The sequence below is a fragment of the Procambarus clarkii genome, chromosome 85 (assembly GCF_040958095.1).
Source record: "Procambarus clarkii isolate CNS0578487 chromosome 85, FALCON_Pclarkii_2.0, whole genome shotgun sequence".
Taxonomy (NCBI): domain Eukaryota; kingdom Metazoa; phylum Arthropoda; class Malacostraca; order Decapoda; family Cambaridae; genus Procambarus; species Procambarus clarkii.
In genome coordinates, this window is record NC_091234.1 from 12,968,086 (window position 1) to 12,984,844 (window position 16,759).

Here is a 16,759-nt window from a genome sequence, read left to right on the forward strand (position 1 = left end):
TGACATAGGCTTGTATGTGAGGATATGGGATGCTCATATTTAGTTAGTTTAGCTTTTACTAGGTTAAATTTAATCAAATTTGTGTAGAATAAGTATATTTTTTTTATAGATTTAGATGAATTTAGGTTTTAATAGGATGCATTTTTGATAAGATATAGCAAATTTGCTTAAAATTATAATAGAAAATATTGACTTCACCTAACCCTACCTGCCCTAACATAACTAAGGCTAGAACAAATAAGTCTGTTAGATGGTTTGCATAAGTATATATGGGTGGCCTGATTTGAGAGGATGTGACAAGGAAGGTATTAATAAGACATTAAAAACAATGGACATATGTTAGATGAATAGTTTAGCACTAATAATGTTGAAATATTAATGGAAAATGAATGTGTTTTATATTGAGCTCATCGGAAGTCATATGTACCTTTTTTATATGTGAAATTCTGACTTTTGGGGAGTTGGTTAAACTCAGCATATTGTAATTAATGTCCTAAATATACTTAGAAAAATATCATGCAAATTGTGTATTGTTTGACCCAGTTGGTTGTGTTTGTATTTGTACATATATTGCACAATTAATATACTTGTGTATTAATTGTGCAGATTATGTATTTTGCATACGTTGTATGATTATTGCAATTATGTATTGATTATATCTCTATAAATTGTGTATTGTTTTGTGCAAGTCGTATGTATTAATTGTATATGTATTTGTGGAAATTTTCTAGTTGTGTATTTAATGAATATGTGCTAGTTATGTATTATTCAGTTCTGTATTGATTTTATTTTTGAGCAATTTGTGTAAATGTCGCAATTGTATTTGTGTAAATCGTGTATTTATGCTAATTGTGTATTTTCATATTTGGGGTAGTTATGTATTGTACGTACTTGTGCTAGATATGTATTTGTGCAAGTTGTGTAATAATTATAAAAGATGTGTAATATATGTGAAAGTTGTGTATTAATTGCGCATGTTGTGTAATTGCATATGGACGAATTGTTTATTTATACCTTTGTTTATTGATTGTCATTGTGCAAGTCGAGAAATTATATAGAAAGTTTTCTTGTATTAATTGTGCAAAGATGTACAATAATTACACAAATTGTGTAATAATTGTCCATGTTTTATAATAATTTTTGTGCTAATAGTGCATTTATGCAAGTTGTGTTTTTAATTTGTTGAAGTGGAACTGGTGCAACTGTATTTTTGTGTGCAAATTGTGTATTTTGTGTAAGCTCTGTAATCTGAAAAAATAGACCTTTATGGTGTAAGTGTATTTTGGTTTATGAGACAATGTATGAGTATTTTGTGAAAATTATGTATGTGGAATTGTGGAATTTTAGTGAAAGCGCATTTTTGATTGTCTAAATGCATAAGCATTTTGATATATTTGTGCAAATACCATACTTTGTGTAAATGTCATACTCTGAGTGTACATGCAAAATTGTGTAAATGGTATATTTTTGTGTGCAACTGACATATTTCGTATGTAAATGTCATATTTTTGTGTGATGGTATATTTTGAGTGTAAATAATATATTTTGTGCATAAATGGCATATTTGGCGTGTAACTGCTGTATTTTCTGTGTATGGCATAAATCACATCTGATTAATGGGGGAAATGGTGGCAAAAAACTAGGCTATTCTCTATGAATGTATGGGTTGTGGAGTATGTGTAGGTATGTATGCATGTATTTGCGCGTGTTGGTTTAGAAAGTAGGATTTTTTATTTTTGAGGTGTAGAAATGATTAGGCTATGAATATAGTGACTAGCATCCAGCTAAGTTGCTAGATGGATGAATTGAGGTGCGACATTTGGATAGCTATTTGATGGATGTGAGGATAGTTGACTAGCCGATCAACACAGCTAATAATCCGCTGTGCTGCCAGATGTGTGGTAGCTACTTGTGGATTACAGTACGATATCTAGCTATAGGGTTTCATAATTGCTGTTGTGTATAAAACTAAAATGACAGCTATTTATTAAAACTATTATTGTAAACTAATACTTTAAGTGGATCCCTTGGTTGTTTTAAGCATATATATATTATAAGCATATATTATATATATATATATATATATATATATATATATATATATATATATATATATATATATATATATATATATATATATATATATATAATTTCTTGTTGATAGTGCAACAGTGTATGTAGACTTCATCTACTTGAGGAGGTTGATAGTATCAGGTGGTGAACCAGGAGATAGGATACCACTTGATAAGCTGATGATAGAGTTCTGATGGTGTTGGAGTGCAACCTGACTGAAATAGTATAGAGTGTGGGATTCATTATTATTATATGTGTGTATGTATTGTATATGTGCTTTGTCCAGTAAATGTATTCCAATTTGCTGGTGTTTGCCCTTGTCCTAGTGAGGCTTCCCATGAAATAGTACAGAAGAAGAGAGAGAGAGAGAGAAAGAACCAAGAACCACTGCTGTGGACAGGGTAGAAGGTAATACTAATAAGTCAAAAGGGGATTGAGGAGATCATATCACCTAAGGAGAGAGCGGGGAGTCACAGCGGCTCGAGTGGGTGTGTACACGTGACAACGAGGCTAAGTATTGGAGCCGCATCCCCTAAACGTGTGACATTGAGCCCCTCTCCAAGAGCCAGAAGCGCCCAGGGTGATCTCCTGGTAAAGTATAAACACTCTACCGAGTTGTGGGTTGGGTTGTCCGTAGAGAAGGATCAACGACGACAACACCACCAACACACACAACTATAATAGTTGCAGTCCATCAGTGAGGCACATGTGGCTGCTACAGATGTGTTGCAGTCCATCAGTGGTGCACATGTGGCTGCTGCAGATGTGTTGCAGTCCATCAGTGAGGCACATGCGGGTGCTGCAGATGTGTTGCAGTCCATCAGTGAGGCACATGTGGCTGCTGCAGATGTGTTGCAGTCCATCAGTGAGGCACATGTGGCTGCTGCCGATGTGTTGCAGACCATCAGTGAGGCACATGTGGCTGTTGCAGGTGTGTTGCAGTTCATCAGTGAGGCACATGTGGCTGCTACAGATGTGTTGCAGTCCATCAGTGATGCACATGTGGCTGCTGCAGATGTGTTGCAGTCCATCAGTGAGGCACATGCGGGTGCTGCAGATGTGTTGCAGTCCATCAGTGAGGCACATGTGGCTGCTGCAGATGTGTTGCAGTCCATCAGTGAGGCACATGTGGCTGCTGCCGATGTGTTGCAGACCATCAGTGAGGCACATGTGGTTGTTGCAGGTGTGTTGCCGTCCATCAGTGAGGCACATGTGGCTGCTGCAGATGTGTTGCAGTCCATCAGTGAGGCACATGTGGCTGTTGCAGGTGTGTTGAAGTCTATCAGTGAGACACAGGTGGCTGCTGCAGGTGTGTTGCAGTCCATCAGAAAGGCACATGTGGTTGCTACAGATGTGTTGCAGTTCATCAGTGAGACACATGTGGCTGCTGCAGATATGTTGCAGACCATCTGTCAGGTAAATATGGCTGCTGTAGGTGTGTTGCAGTTCATCAGTGAAGCACATGTGGCTGTTGCAGGTGTGTTGCAGTCCATCAGTGAGGAACATGTGGCTGCTGCAGGTGTGTTGCAGTCTATTTGTTAGGTACATGTGGCTGTTGCAGGTGTGTTGCAGTCCATCAGTGAGGCATATGTGGCTGTTGCAGGTGTGTTGCAGTTCATCAGTGAGGCACAGGTGGCTGCTGCAGGTGTGTTGCAATTCATCAGTGAGGCACATGTGGCTGTTGCAGGTATGTTGCAGTCCATCAGTGAGGCACATGTGGCTGCTGCAGATGTGTTGCAGTCCATCAGTGAGGTCAATGTGGCTGCTGCAGGTGTGTTGCAGTTCATCAGTGAAGCACATGTGGCTGCTGCAGGTGTGTTGCAGTCCATCAGTGAGGCACATGTGGCTGTTACAGGTGTGTTCCAGTCCATCAGAGAGGCACATATGGCTGCTGCAGATATGGTGCAGTTCATCAAGAAGGCACATGTGGCTGTTGCAGGTGTGTTGCAGTCCATCAGTGAGGCACAGGTGGCTGCTGCAGGTGTGTTGCAGTTCATCAGTGAGGCACATGTGGCTGTTTCAGGTGTGTTCCAGTCCGTCAGTGAGGCACAGGTGGCTGCTGCATGTGTGTTGCAGTTCGTCAGTGAGGCACATGTGGATGTTGCAGGTGTGTTACAGTTCATCAGCGAGGCACATAAGGGTGCTGCAGGTGTGTTGCAGTCCATCAGTGAGGCACAGGTGGCTGCTGCAGGTGTGTTGCAGTTCATCAGTGAGGCACAGGTGGCTGCGGCAGGTGTATTTCCTGTATTAAGAGTAATAATTGACTAACGCTACTAATACGTAGTTTAGTATTGTAGAATTTACTGTATTAGGTTGTGGAACATCATGTAATTTCTCCTAGAATTGTGTAGTGTTGCGTCAGCCACGCACGGGGGATAAAATTTCCACATACCTGTAGATCTAACACCAATGTAACCATTTACTTTCCTTTATTAGGAATAATAATTTAGTAATAGGTTTACTTTTAGTATACAATAGTTTACTGGAATTTCTTTACCCAGCTTAATCGCTGTTCCAGTAAATCATATCATAATCTAACATCATTTCCACCACCAAGTCCGTATTGTTTTATTTGTGCCGTCTACATTAACTGACGTGCACTGTGAGAATTAAACATCACCACATAAAATATTTATCTTAATCATCAAGAGTGTTCATACACGCCCCCTTCCCTATTTAGCGTTAATAAATAAATATAATTTATGCTCGAATCCTCACGGCGAGCTATTGCGCATGCGCGACTTTGGGGAAGGAGAGAAAGAGAGGACTCTCGCCATATTTGCGATCAACAAGTGGTGCTCCGTAAGCGGTCCAAAATCTTCTCATCCAACCGGCATCCGAACATCTTTAGATGCCAGATTGAGGACGCAGCTTCCCAGAATCACGGACACCAGTTCGGCAGGCATTTTTACCTCATTTGTTCTATTTAACGAGATCTTAAATAAGATCATGTAGGTGCCATGTCGTTATGATGTGGGCGTATAAAAATAATCTCATGTAAGTGCAGCTCTTTCCCCTCCAAATATTTAGATATTACCGTATATATGTGTGAATACTAGTTTGGAGGTGGAAATTACGGGATTATCATTATTGCAGCATGGTGCAACACCCTGAGGAAGCGTGTGACCGCCATACCCTCACGTGCCCCAACTTAACACTATCTCAAACTGTTTCCAGCCAGACGTACAGTGGACTGCATCTACGTCCTCTGTCACAGCTGAGACATAATCAGTTTTCATTGTAGATAGTAGTTTATTATTTAGAGTCCATATCCAAATATATATCTACATGTCTGATACTGCCAGTTATGCATTATTAATCTTCATATGGCAGTAGTATTTTGCATTATACATTTTACTCATTATTTATGTGTGTGCATATTATAATTATTGTTATTGCATAATATATGTTCCACATAGATTAATCTTATAGAATACCCCCCCCCCCCCAAATTGTGTCATGGGAGGCTGGCTCTAGAATTATATAATTTACAGTCATTGCTTAATTAATAGAATTTATTCATATAATCATAGATCTATAAGCCACTGATTTCTCATTTAATTACTCATTCTGGTCCTTCGAGCTATCTTAGAATTTATCATTATTTTACATTCACATCATTATACATTTTCTTAGTATTATACTGGAGCCAGATTTCCCCACATCACATGTGGCTGCTGCAGATGTGTTGCAGTCCATCAGTGAGGCACATGTGGCTGTTGCAGGTGTGTTGAAGTCTATCAGTGAGACACAGGTGGCTGTTGCATGTGTGTTGCAGTCCATCAGAAAGGCACATGTGGTTGCTGCAGATGTGTTGCAGTCCATCAGTGAGACACATGTGGCTGCTGCAGATGTGTTGCAGTCCATCAGTGAGGCACATGTGGCTGCTGCAGATGTGTTGCAGTCCATTAGTGAGGTAAATGTTGTTGCTGCAAGTGTGTTGCAGTTCATCAGTGAAGCACATGTGGCTGCGGCAGGTGTGTTGCAGTCCATCAGTGAGGCACATATGGCTGTTGCAGGTGTGTTGCAGTCCATCAGTGAGGCACATGTGGCTGCTGCAGATGTGTTGCAGTCCATCAGTGAGGTAAATGTTGCTGTTGCAGGTGTGTTGCAGTTCATCAGTAAAGCACATGTGGCTGCTGCAGGTGTGTTGCAGTCCATCAGTAAGGCACATGTGGCTGCTGCAGGTGTGTTGCAGTTCATCAGTGAAGCACATGTGGCTGCTGCAGGTGTGTTGCAGTCCATCAGTGAGGCACATGTGGCTGCTGCAGGTGTGTTGCAGTTCATCAGTGAAGCACATGTGGCTGCTGCAGGTGTGTTGCAGTCCATCAGTGAGGCACATGTGACTGCTGCAGGTGTGTTGCAGTTCATCAGTGAGGCACATGTGGCTGCTGCAGGTGTGTTGCAGTCCATCAGTGAGGCACATGTGGCTGTTGCAGGTGTTTTGCAGTCCATTAGTGAGACACATGTGGCTGCTGCAGGTGTGTTGCAGTCCATCAGTGAAGCACATTTGGCTATTGCAGGTGTGTTGCTGTCCATCAGTGAAGCACATGTGGCTGCTGCAGATATGTTGCAGACCATCAGTGAGGTAAATGTGACTGTTGCAGGTGTGTTGCAGTTCATCAGTGAAGCACATGTGGCTGCTGCAGGTGTGTTGCAATCCATCAGTGAGGCACATGTGGCTGTTGCAGGTGTATTGCAGTCCATCAGTGAGGCACATGTGCCTGTTGCAGGTGTGTTGCAGTCCATCAGTGAGGCACATGTGGCTGTTGCAGGTGTGTTGCAGTTCATCAGTGAGGCACATGTGGCCGTTGCAGGTGTGTTGCAGTCCATCAGTGAGGCACAGGTCGCTGCTGCAGGTGTGTTGCATTTCATCAGTGAGGCACATGTGGCTGTTGCAGGTGTGTTGGCGTCCATCAGTTAGGCACAGGTGACTGTTGCAGGTGTGTTGCAGTTCATCAGTGGGGCACATGTGGCTGTTGCAGGTGTGTTGCAGTCCATCAGTGGGGCACATGTGACTGTTGCAGGTGTTTTGCAGTCCATCAGTGAGGTAAAAGTGGCTGGTGCAGGTGTGTTGCAGTTCATCAGTGAAGCACATGTGGCTGTTGCAGGTGTGTTCCAGTTCATCAGTGAGGCACAGGTGGCTGCTGCAGGTGTGTTGTAATTCATCAGTGAGGCACATGTGGCTGTTGCAGGTGTGTTGGCGTCCATCAGTTAGGCACAGGTGACTTGCAGGTGTGTTGCAGTTCATCAGTGGGGCACATGTGGCTGTTGCAGGTGTGTTGCAGTCCATCAGTGAGGTAAAAGTTGCTGGTGCAGGTGTGTTGCAGTTCATCAGTGAAGCACATGTGGCTGTTGCAGGTGTGTTCCAGTTCATCAGTGAGGCACAGGTGGCTGCTGCAGGTGTGTTGTAATTCATCAGTGAGGCACATGTGGCTGTTGCAGGTGTGTTGGCGTCCATCAGTTAGGCACAGGTGACTGTTGCAGGTGTGTTGCAGTTCATCAGTGGGGCACATGTGGCTGTTGCAGGTGTGTTGCAGTCCATCAGTGAGGCACATGTGGCTGTTGCAGGTGTGTTGCAGTCCATCAGTGAGGTAAAAGTGGCTGGTGCAGGTGTGTTGCAGTTCATCAGTGAAGCACATGTGGCTGTTGCAGGTGTGTTCCAGTTCATCAGTGAGGCACAGGTGGCTGCTGCAGGTGTGTTGTAATTCATCAGTGAGGCACATGTGGCTGCTGCAGATGTGTTGCAGTCCATCAGTGAGGTAAATGTGGCTGCTGCAGGTGTGTTGCAGTCCATCAGTGAGGCACATGTGGCTGTTACAGGGGTGTTGCAGTCCATCAGAGGCACATATGGCTGCTGCAGATATGGTGCAGTTCATCAAGAAGGCACATGTGGCTGTTGCAGGTGTGTTGCAGTTCATCAAGAAGGCACATGTGGCTGTTGCAGGTTTGTTGCAGTCAATCGGTAAGGCACATGTGGCTGTTGCAGGTGTGTTGCAGTCCATCAGTGAGGCACAGATGGCTGCTGCAGGTGTGTTGCAGTTCATCAGTGAGGCACATGTGGCTGTTGCAGGTGTGTTCCAGTCCGTCAGTGAGGCACAGGTGGCTGCTGCTTGTGTGTTGCAGTTCATCAGTGAGGCACATGTGGATGTTGCAGGTGTGTTGCAGTTCATCAGCGAGGCACATAAGGCTGCTGCAGGTGTGTTGCAGTCCATCAGTGAGGCACAGGTGGCTGCTGCAGGTGTGTTGCAGTTCATCAGTGAGGCACAGATGTCTGCGGCAGGTGTGCTGCAGTTCATCAGTGAGGCACATGTGGCTGTTGCAAGTGCGTTGCAGTCCATCAGAGGCACATGTGGCTGTTTCAGGTGTGTTACAGTTCATCAGTGAGGCACATGTGGCTGTTTCAGGTGTGTTACAGTTCATCAGTGAGGCACATGTGGCTGTTGCAGGTGTGTTGCAGTCCATCAGTGAGGCACTGGTGGCTGCTGCAGGTGTGTTGCAGTCCATCAGTGAGGTGCATGTTGCTGCTGCAGATGTGTTGCAGTCCATCAGTGAGACACATGTGGCTGCTGCAGATATGTTGCAGACCATCAGTGAGGTAAATGTGGCTGCTGCAGGTGTGTTGCAGTTCATCAAGAAGACACATGTGGCTGTTGCTGGTGTGTTGCAGTCCATCAGTGAGGCACATGTGGCTGTTGTAGGTGTGTTGCAGTCCATCAGTGGGGCACAGGTGGCTGCTGCAGGTGTGTTGCAATTCATCAGTGAGGTACATGTGGCTGTTGCAGGTGTTGCAGTCCATCAGTGAGACACAGGTGGCTGCTGCAGGTATGTTGCAGTTCATCAGTGAGGCACATGTGGCTGTTGCAGGTGTGTTACAGACCATCAGTGATTCACATGTGGCTGTTGCATGTGTGTTGCAGTCCATCAGAAAGGTACATGTGGTTGCTGCAGATGTGTTGCAGTCCATCAGTGAGACACATGTGGCTGCTGCAGATATGTTGCAGACCATCAGTCAGGTAAATGTGGCTGCTGCTGGTGTGTTGCAGTTCATCAGTGAAGCACATGTGGCTGTTGCAGGTGTGTTGCATTCCATCAGTGAGGCACATGTGGCTGCTGCAGGTGTGTTGCAGTCCATCAGTGAGGCACATGTGGCTGTTGCAGGTGTGTTGCCGTTCATCAGTGAGGCACATGTGTTTGTTGCAGGTGTGTTGCAGTCCATCACTGAGGCACATGTGGCGGTTGAAGGTGTGTTGCATTCAATCTGTGAGGCACAGGTGGCGGCTGCAGGTGTGTTGCAGTCCAACAGTGAGGCACATGTGGCTGCTGCAGGTGTGTAGCAGTCCATCAGTGAGGCACACGTGGCTGCTGCAGATGTGCTGCAGTCCATCAGTGAGACGCATGTGGCTGCTGCAGGTGTGTTGCAGACCATCAGTGAGGCACTTGTGGCTGCTGCAGATGTGTTGCAGTCCATCAGTGAGGAACATGTGGCTGCTGCAGGTGTGTTGCAGACCATCAGTGAGGCACATGTGGCTGTTGCAGGTGTGTTCCAGTCCGTCAGTGAGGCACAGGTGGCTGCTGCATGTGTGTTGCAGTTCATCAGTGAGGCACATGTGGCTGTTTCAGGTGTGTTCCAGTCCGTCAGTGAGGCACAGGTGGCTGCTGCATGTGTGTTGCAGTTCATCAGTGAGGCACATGTGGATGTTGCAGGTGTGTTGCAGTTCATCAGCGAGGCACATAAGGCTGCTGCAGGTGTGTTGCAGTCCATCAGTGAGGCACAGGTGGCTGCTGCAGGTGTGTTTCAGTTCATCAGTGAGGCACAGATGGCAGTGGCAGGTGTGTAGCAGTTCATCAGTGAGGCACATGTGGCTGTTGCAGGTGTGTTGCAGTCCATCAATGAGGCACATTTGGCTGTTTCAGGTGTGTTACAGGTCATCAGTGAGGCACATGCGGGTGCTGCAGATGTGTTGCAGTCCATCAGTGAGGCACATGTGGCTGCTGCAGATGTGTTGCAGTCCATCAGTGAGGCACATGTGGCTGCTGCCGATGTGTTGCAGACCATCAGTGAGGCACATGTGGTTGTTGCAGGTGTGTTGCCGTCCATCAGTGAGGCACATGTGGCTGCTGCAGATGTGTTGCAGTCCTTCAGTGAGGCACTGGTGGCTGCTGCAGGTGTGTTGCAGTCCATCAGTGAGGTGCATGTTGCTGCTGCAGATGTGTTGCAGTCCATCAGTGAGACACATGTGGCTGCTGCAGATATGTTGCAGACCATCAGTGAGGTAAATGTGGCTGCTGCAGGTGTGTTGCAGTTCATCAAGAAGACACATGTGGCTGTTGCTGGTGTGTTGCAGTCCATCAGTGAGGCACATGTGGCTGTTGTAGGTGTGTTGCAGTCCATCAGTGCGGCACAGGTGGCTGTTGCAGGTGTGTTACAGACCATCAGTGATTCACATGTGGCTGTTGCAGGTGTGTTGCAGTCCATCAGTGAGGCACAGGTGGCTGCTGCAGGTGTTTCAGTTCATCAGTGAGGCACAGATGGCTGCGGCAGGTGTGTAGCAGTTCATCAGTGAGGCACATGTGGCTGTTGCAGATGTGTAGCAGTTCATCAGTGAGGCACATGTGGCTGTTGCAGGTGTGTTGCAGACCATCAGTGATTCACATGTGCCTGTTGCAGGTGTGTTGCAGTCCATCAGTGAGGCACTGGTGGCTGCTACAGGTGTGTTGCAGTCCATCAGTGAGGACCATGTGGCTGCTGCAGATGTGTTGCACTCCATCAGTGAGACACATGTGGCTGCTGCAGATGTGTTGCAGTTCATCAGTGAAGCACATGTGGCTGCTGCAGGTGTGTTTCAGTCCATCAGTAAGGCACATGTGGCTGTTACAGGTGTGTTGCACTCCATCAGTGAGACACATGCGGCTGCTGCTGATGTGTTGCAGTTCATCAAGAAGGCACATGTGGCTGTTGTAGATGTGTTGCAGTTCATCAAGATGGCACATGTGGCTATTGCAGGTGTGTTGCAGTCCATCGGTAAGGCACATGTGGCTGTTGCAGGTGTGTTGCAGTCCATCAGTGAGCCACAGGTGGCTGCTGCAGGTGTGTTGCAGTCCATCAGTGAGGCACATGTGGCTGTTGCAGGTGTGTTGCAGTCCATCAGTGAGGCACAGGTGGCTGCTACAGATGTGTTGCAGTCCATCAGTGAGGCACATGTGGCTGCTGCAGATGTGTTGCAGTACATCAGTGAGGCACATGTTGCTGCTGCAGATGTGTTGCAGTCCATCAATGAGGCACACGTGGCTGTTGCAGGTGTGTTGCAGTCCAACAGTGAGGCACAGGTGGCTGATGCAGGTGTGTTGCAGTTCATCAGTGAGGCACATGTGGCTGCTACAGATGTGTTGCAGTCCATCAGTGAGGCACATGTGGCTGCTGCAGATGTGTTGCAGTCCATCAGTGAGACACATGTGGCTGCTGCAAGTGTGTTGCAGTCCATCAGTGAGGCACATGCGGGTGCTGCAGGTGTGTTGCAGTCCATCAGTGAGGCACATGTGGCTGTTGCAGATGTGTTGCAGACCATCAGTGAGGCACATGTGGCTGCTGCAGATGTGTTGCAGTCCATCAGTGAGGCACATGTGGCTGTTGCAGATGTGTTGCAGACCATCAGTGAGGCACATGTGGCTGTTGCAGATGTGTTGCAGTCCATCAGTGAGGCTCATGTGGCTGCTGCAGATGTGTTGCAGTCCATCAGTGAGGCACATGTGGCTGTTGCAGGTGTGCTGAAGTCTATCAGTGAGGCACATGTTGTTGCAGGTGTGTTGCAGTTCATCAGTGAGGCACATGTAGCTGTTGCAGGTGTGTTACAGTCCATCAGAGAGGCACATGTGGCTGTTGCAGGTGTGTTGCAGTACATCAGTGAGGCACATGTGGCTGTTGCAGGTGTGTTGCAGTTCGTCAGTGAGGCACTGGTGGCTGCTGCAGGTGTGTTTCAGTTCATCAGTGAGGCACATGTGGCTGTTGCAGGTGTGTTGCAGTCCATCAGTGAGGCACATGTGGCTGTTTCAGGTGTGGGACAGTCCATCAGTGAGGCACTGGTGGCTGCTGCAGGTGTGTTGCAGTCAGTGAGGTGCATGTGGCTGCTGCAGATGTGTTGCAGTCCATCAGTGAGACACATGTGGCTGCTGCAGATATGTTGCAGTTAATCAGTGAAGCACATGTGGCTGCTGCAGGTGTGTTGCAGTCCAGCAGTGAGGCACTTGTGGTTGTTGCAGGTGTGTCGCAGTTCATCAGTGAGGCACATGTGGCTGTTGCAGGTGTGTTACAGTCCATCAGTGAGGTACATGTGGCTGTTGCAAGTGTGTTGCAGTCCATCAGTGAGGCACTGGTGGCTGTTGCAGGTGTGTTGCAGTCCATCAGTGAGGTGCATGTGACTGCTGCAGATGTGTTGCAGTCCATCAGTGAGACACATGTGGCTGCTGCAGATATGTTGCAGACCATCAGTGATGTAAATGTGGCTGCTGCAGGTGTGTTGCAGTTCATCAGTGAATCACATGTGGCTGCTGCAGGTGTGTTGCAGTCCATCAGTAAGGCACATGTTGCTGTTGCAGGTGTGTTGCAGTCCATCAATGAGGCACATGTGGCTGTTGCAGGTGTGGGGCAGTCCATCAGTGAGGCACATGTGGCAGTTGCAGGTGTGTTGCAGTCCAACAGTGAGGCAAAGGTGGCTGATGCAGGTGTGTTGCAGTTCATCAGTGAGGTACATGTGGCTGCTACAGATGTGTTGCAGTCCATTAGTGAGGCACATGTGGCTGCTGCAGATGTGTTGCAGTCCATCAGTGAGACACATGTGGCTGCTGCATGTGTGCTGCAGTCCATCAGTGAGGCACATGCGGGTGCTGCAGATGTGTTGCAGTCCATCGGTGAGGCACATGTGGCTGCTGCAGATGTGTTGCAGTGCATCAGTGAGGCACATGTGGCTGCTGCAGATGTGTTGCAGACCATCAGTGGGGCACATGTGGGTGTTGCAGGTGTGTTGCAGTCCATCAGTGAGGCACATGTGGCTGCTGCAGATGTGTTGCAGTCCATCAGTGAGGCACATGTGGCTGTTGCAGGTGTGGTGCAGTCCATTAGTGAGGCACTGGTGGCTGCTGCAGGTGTGTTGCAGTCCATCAGTGAGGCACATGTGGCTGTTGCAGGTGTTGCTGTCCATCAGTGAGGCACAGGTGGCTGCTACAGATGTGTTGCAGTCCATCAGTGAGGCACATGTGGCTGCTGCAGATGTGTTGCAGTACTTCAGTGAGGCACATGTTGCTGCTGCAGATGTGTTGCAGTCCATCAATGAGGCACACGTGGCTGTTGCAGGTGTGTTGCAGTCCAACAGTGAGGCACAGGTGGCTGATGCAGGTGTGTTGCAGTTCATCAGTGAGGCACATGTGGCTGCTACAGATGTGTTGCAGTCCATCAGTGAGGCACATGTGGCTGCTGCAGATGTGTTGCAGTCCATCAGTGAGACACATGTGGCTGCTGCAAGTGTGTTGCAGTCCATCAGTGAGGCACATGCGGGTGCTGCAGGTGTGTTGCAGTCCATCAGTGAGGCACATGTGGTTGTTGCAGATGTGTTGCAGACCATCAGTGAGGCACATGTGGCTGCTGCAGATGTGTTGCAGTCCATCAGTGAGGCACATGTGGCTGTTGCAGATGTGTTGCAGACCATCAGTGAGGCACATGTGGCTGTTGCAGATGTGTTGCAGTCCATCAGTGAGGCTCATGTGGCTGCTGCAGATGTGTTGCAGTCCATCAGTGAGGCACATGTGGCTGTTGCAGGTGTGCTGAAGTCTATCAGTGAGGCACATGTTGTTGCAGGTGTGTTGCAGTTCATCAGTGAGGCACATGTAGCTGTTGCAGGTGTGTTACAGTCCATCAGAGAGGCACATGTGGCTGTTGCAGGTGTGTTGCAGTACATCAGTGAGGCACATGTGGCTGTTGCAGGTGTGTTGCAGTTCGTCAGTGAGGCACTGGTGGCTGCTGCAGGTGTGTTTCAGTTCATCAGTGAGGCACATGTGGCTGTTGCAGGTGTGTTGCAGTACATCAGTGAGGCACATGTGGCTGTTTCAGGTGTGGGACAGTCCATCAGTGAGGCACTGGTGGCTGCTGCAGGTGTGTTGCAGTCAGTGAGGTGCATGTGGCTGCTGCAGATGTGTTGCAGTCCATCAGTGAGACACATGTGGCTGCTGCAGATATGTTGCAGTTAATCAGTGAAGCACATGTGGCTGCTGCAGGTGTGTTGCAGTCCATCAGTGAGGCACTTGTGGTTGTTGCAGGTGTGTCGCAGTTCATCAGTGAGGCACATGTGGCTGTTGCAGGTGTGTTACAGTCCATCAGTGAGGTACATGTGGCTGTTGCAAGTGTGTTGCAGTCCATCAGTGAGGCACTGGTGGCTGTTGCAGGTGTGTTGCAGTCCATCAGTGAGGTGCATGTGACTGCTGCAGATGTGTTGCAGTCCATCAGTGAGACACATGTGGCTGCTGCAGATATGTTGCAGACCATCAGTGATGTAAATGTGGCTGCTGCAGGTGTGTTGCAGTTCATCAGTGAATCACATGTGGCTGCTGCAGGTGTGTTGCAGTCCATCAGTAAGGCACATGTTGCTGTTGCAGGTGTGTTGCAGTCCATCAATGAGGCACATGTGGCTGTTGCAGGTGTGGGGCAGTCCATCAGTGAGGCACATGTGGCAGTTGCAGGTGTGTTGCAGTCCAACAGTGAGGCAAAGGTGGCTGATGCAGGTGTGTTGCAGTTCATCAGTGAGGTACATGTGGCTGCTACAGATGTGTTGCAGTCCATTAGTGAGGCACATGTGGCTGCTGCAGATGTGTTGCAGTCCATCAGTGAGACACATGTGGCTGCTGCATGTGTGCTGCAGTCCATCAGTGAGGCACATGCGGGTGCTGCAGATGTGTTGCAGTCCATCAGTGAGGCACATGTGGCTGCTGCAGATGTGTTGCAGTGCATCAGTGAGGCACATGTGGCTGCTGCAGATGTGTTGCAGACCATCAGTGATGCAGATGTGTAACAGTCCATCAGTGAGACACATGTGGCTGCTGCAAATATGTTGCAGACCATCAGTGAGGTAAATGTGGCTGCTGCAGGTGTGTTGCAGTTCATAAGTGAAGCACATGTGGCTGCTGCAGGTGTGTTGCAGTCCATCAGTGTGGTACATGTGGCTGTTGCAGGTGTGTTGCAGTTCACCAGTGAGGCACATGTGGCTGTTGCAGGTGTGTTGCAGTTCATCAGTGAGGCACTTGTGGCTGTTGCAGGTGTGTTGCATTTCATCAGTGAGTCACATGTGGCTGTTGCAGGTGTGTTGCAGTCCATCAATGAGGCACACGTGGCTGTTGCAGGTGTGTTGCAGTCCAACAGTGAGGCACAGGTGGCTGCTGCAGGTGTTTTGCAGTTCATCAGTGAGGCACATGTGGTTGCTACAGATGTGTTGCAGTCAATCAGTGAGGCACATGTCGCTGCTGCAGATGTGTTACAGTCCATCAATGAGGCACACGTGGCTGTTGCAGGTGTGTTGCAGTCCAACAGTGAGGCAAAGGTGGCTGATGCAGGTGTGTTGCAGTTCGTCAGTTAGGTACATGTGGCTGCTACAGATGTGTTGCAGTCCATCAGTGAGACACCTGTGGCTGCTGCAGATGTGTTGCAGTCCATCAGTGAGACACATGTGGCTGCTGCATGTGTGTTGCAGTCCATCAGTGAGGCACATGCGGGTGCTGCAGATGTGTTGCAGTCCATCAGTGAGGCACATGTGGCTGCTGCAGGTGTGTTGCAGTCCATCAGTGAGGCACATGTGGCTGTTACAGGTGTGTTGCAGTCCATCAGAGAGGCACATCTGGCTGCTGCAGATGTGATGCAGTTCATCAAGAAGGCACATGTGGCTGTTGTAGGTGTGTTGCAGTTCATCAAGAAGGCACATGTGGCTGTTGCAGTCCATCGGTAAGGCACATGTGGCTGTTGGAGGTGTGTTGCAGTCCATCAGTGAGGGCACAGGTGGCTGCTGCAGGTGTGTTGCAGTTCATCAGTGAGGCACATATGGCTGTTGCAGGTGTGTTCCAGTACATCAGTGAGGCACAGATGGCTGCTGCAGGTGTGTTGCAGTTCATCAGTGAGGCACTTGTCGCTCTTGCAGATGTGTTGCAGTACATCAGTGAGGCACATGTGGCTGGTGCAGATGTGTTGCAATCCATCAATGAGGCACTTGTGGCTGTTGCAGATGTGTTGCAGTCCAACAGTGAGGCACAGGTGGCTGATGCAGGTGTGTTGCAGTTCATCAGTGAGGCACATGTGGCTGTTTCAGGTGTGTTACAGTTCATCAGTGAGGCACATGTGGCTGTTGCAGGTGTGTTGCAGTCCATCAGTGAGGCACTGGTTGCTGCTGCAGGTGTGTTGCAGTCCATCAGTGAGGTGCATGTTGCTGCTGCAGATGTGTTGCAGTCCATCAGTGAGACACATGTGGCTGCTGCAGATATGTTGCAGACCATCAGTGAGGTAAATGTGGCTGCTGCAGGTGTGTTGCAGTTCATCAAGAAGACACATGTGGCTGTTGCTGGTGTGTTGCAGTCCATCAGTGAGGCACATGTGGCTGTTGTAGGTGTGTTGCAGTCCATCAGTGGGGCACAGGTGGCTGCTGCAGGTGTGTTG

At 48.3% G+C, this 16,759-nt stretch overlaps 1 protein-coding gene across 1 annotated transcript in view; it reads left to right on the forward strand.

The window, feature by feature from the left end:
• The window catches only part of LOC138358691 (uncharacterized), a 47,073-nt gene that overhangs the window by 12,477 nt on the left and 17,837 nt on the right, over window positions 1–16,759 (forward strand). Inside the window, exons 2-13 of the mRNA XM_069316846.1 lie at window positions 3,341–3,550; window positions 3,929–4,054; window positions 4,181–4,326; window positions 5,852–5,989; window positions 7,897–8,020; window positions 8,231–8,398; window positions 8,941–9,084; window positions 9,277–9,402; window positions 9,781–9,906; window positions 10,955–11,098; window positions 12,712–12,855; window positions 14,761–14,904. Coding sequence (XP_069172947.1) covers window positions 3,341–3,550; window positions 3,929–4,054; window positions 4,181–4,326; window positions 5,852–5,989; window positions 7,897–8,020; window positions 8,231–8,398; window positions 8,941–9,084; window positions 9,277–9,402; window positions 9,781–9,906; window positions 10,955–11,098; window positions 12,712–12,855; window positions 14,761–14,904 — 1,740 coding nt within the window. The remainder of the gene's footprint in view (window positions 1–3,340; window positions 3,551–3,928; window positions 4,055–4,180; window positions 4,327–5,851; window positions 5,990–7,896; window positions 8,021–8,230; window positions 8,399–8,940; window positions 9,085–9,276; window positions 9,403–9,780; window positions 9,907–10,954; window positions 11,099–12,711; window positions 12,856–14,760; window positions 14,905–16,759) is intronic.